At 53.7% G+C, this 1,367-nt stretch overlaps 1 protein-coding gene across 1 annotated transcript in view; it reads right to left on the bottom strand.

Annotated features, from left to right (window-relative positions):
* The window catches only part of PLXND1 (plexin D1), a 72,980-nt gene that overhangs the window by 37,464 nt on the left and 34,149 nt on the right, over positions 1-1,367 (bottom strand). The window contains exon 14 of the mRNA XM_057383099.1: positions 624-769. Within this exon, the coding sequence (XP_057239082.1) occupies positions 624-769 (146 nt within the window). The remainder of the gene's footprint in view (positions 1-623; positions 770-1,367) is intronic.

Raw genomic sequence — 1,367 nt, 5'->3', positions numbered from 1 at the left:
TGTGGGGACAGGGAATGGCATGGGCAGAGTGTGAGGGTCACGGTCCCTCTGCAGCACTCACATCTCACACACCATATCAGACACTCACATCTCACACCATATCAGACACTCACATCTCACACCATATCAGACACTCACATCTCACACACCATATCAGACACATCTCACACACCATATCAGACACTCACATCTCACATTGTATCAGACACTCACATCTCACACACCATAGCAGACACACGTCACACACCATATCAGACACATCTCACACACCTATCACACACTCACACCTCACACCCTATCAGACACATCTCACACACCTATCACACACTCACACCTCACACCCTATCAGACACATCTCACACACCTATCAGACACTCACATCTCACACACCATATCAGACACATCTCACACCTGTCAGACACTCACATCTCACACACCCTATCAGACACATCTCAGACACCATAGCAGACACATCTCACACCATATCAGACACTCACATCTCACACACCATATCACACACTCACATCTCACACACCGTAGCAGACACTCACATCTCACACACCCTATCAGACACTCACACCTCACACCATATCAGACCCATCTCACACCTGTCAGACACTCACATCTCAGACACCTCGTATCTGTGGCGCAGGGGGGCACACAGCACGCTGCCCACGCGCACGGCGATGTCGCTGAAGCGGCGGCCCAGGTTCCTCCCGCGGATGGTCAGCAGCGTCCCCCCCTCCAGGGGCCCTCGCAGCGGCTCGATCTGCACACCCGGGGTGGGTCACAAAGTCAGAGCATCACACAACACACAGTGCTTTGGGTGGAAGGGACATCAAWGATCATCTAATCCCAATGCCCGTGCCAATGGCAGGGACACCTTACACCGGACAGGCCAAGGGACAACCTGGAGCTTTAGGCCTTCCTCGCTAAGCCAAGCTCAGTGCCCAAGTGCCACTTGACACTGGGACACCCACAGAACCACTGCTCACACTCCTGCTCCCCCAGTGCACCCAGCACTATCCCCTCCCTGCTCTGGCTTGGCAAAGGAGAAACCATCACGCTTCTGGCTGTGCTGGACAGCGGGGTTTGGCCAAGGATCACTCCAGCTGCAAACACATCTGGGGAGAAACACGCTTTATTCCACATCCCAGCTTCTKTGAATTCATCTCCTACACCACTGGTTTCACCTGACAGCTGCTGCCACAGCCCTGTGAGGGGACAGGGCACTGCCCATGACACTGTGACAGCACCATGACACACTCACACAGAGTGAGCGTGAACTTCAGCARATGAAACAAACCCTTCCCCAAAGAAATGGCTCTTTCCCCTGAGCACAAACACAGCCATTGGAACACTCCTGG

Source organism: Malurus melanocephalus, unplaced genomic scaffold, assembly GCF_030028575.1.
Source record: "Malurus melanocephalus ecotype Western Australia unplaced genomic scaffold, MMel_1.1 scaffold_607, whole genome shotgun sequence".
Taxonomy (NCBI): domain Eukaryota; kingdom Metazoa; phylum Chordata; class Aves; order Passeriformes; family Maluridae; genus Malurus; species Malurus melanocephalus.
The sequence above is the reverse complement of the archived record's forward strand: the minus strand, read 5'-3'. Positions and strand labels throughout refer to the sequence as shown.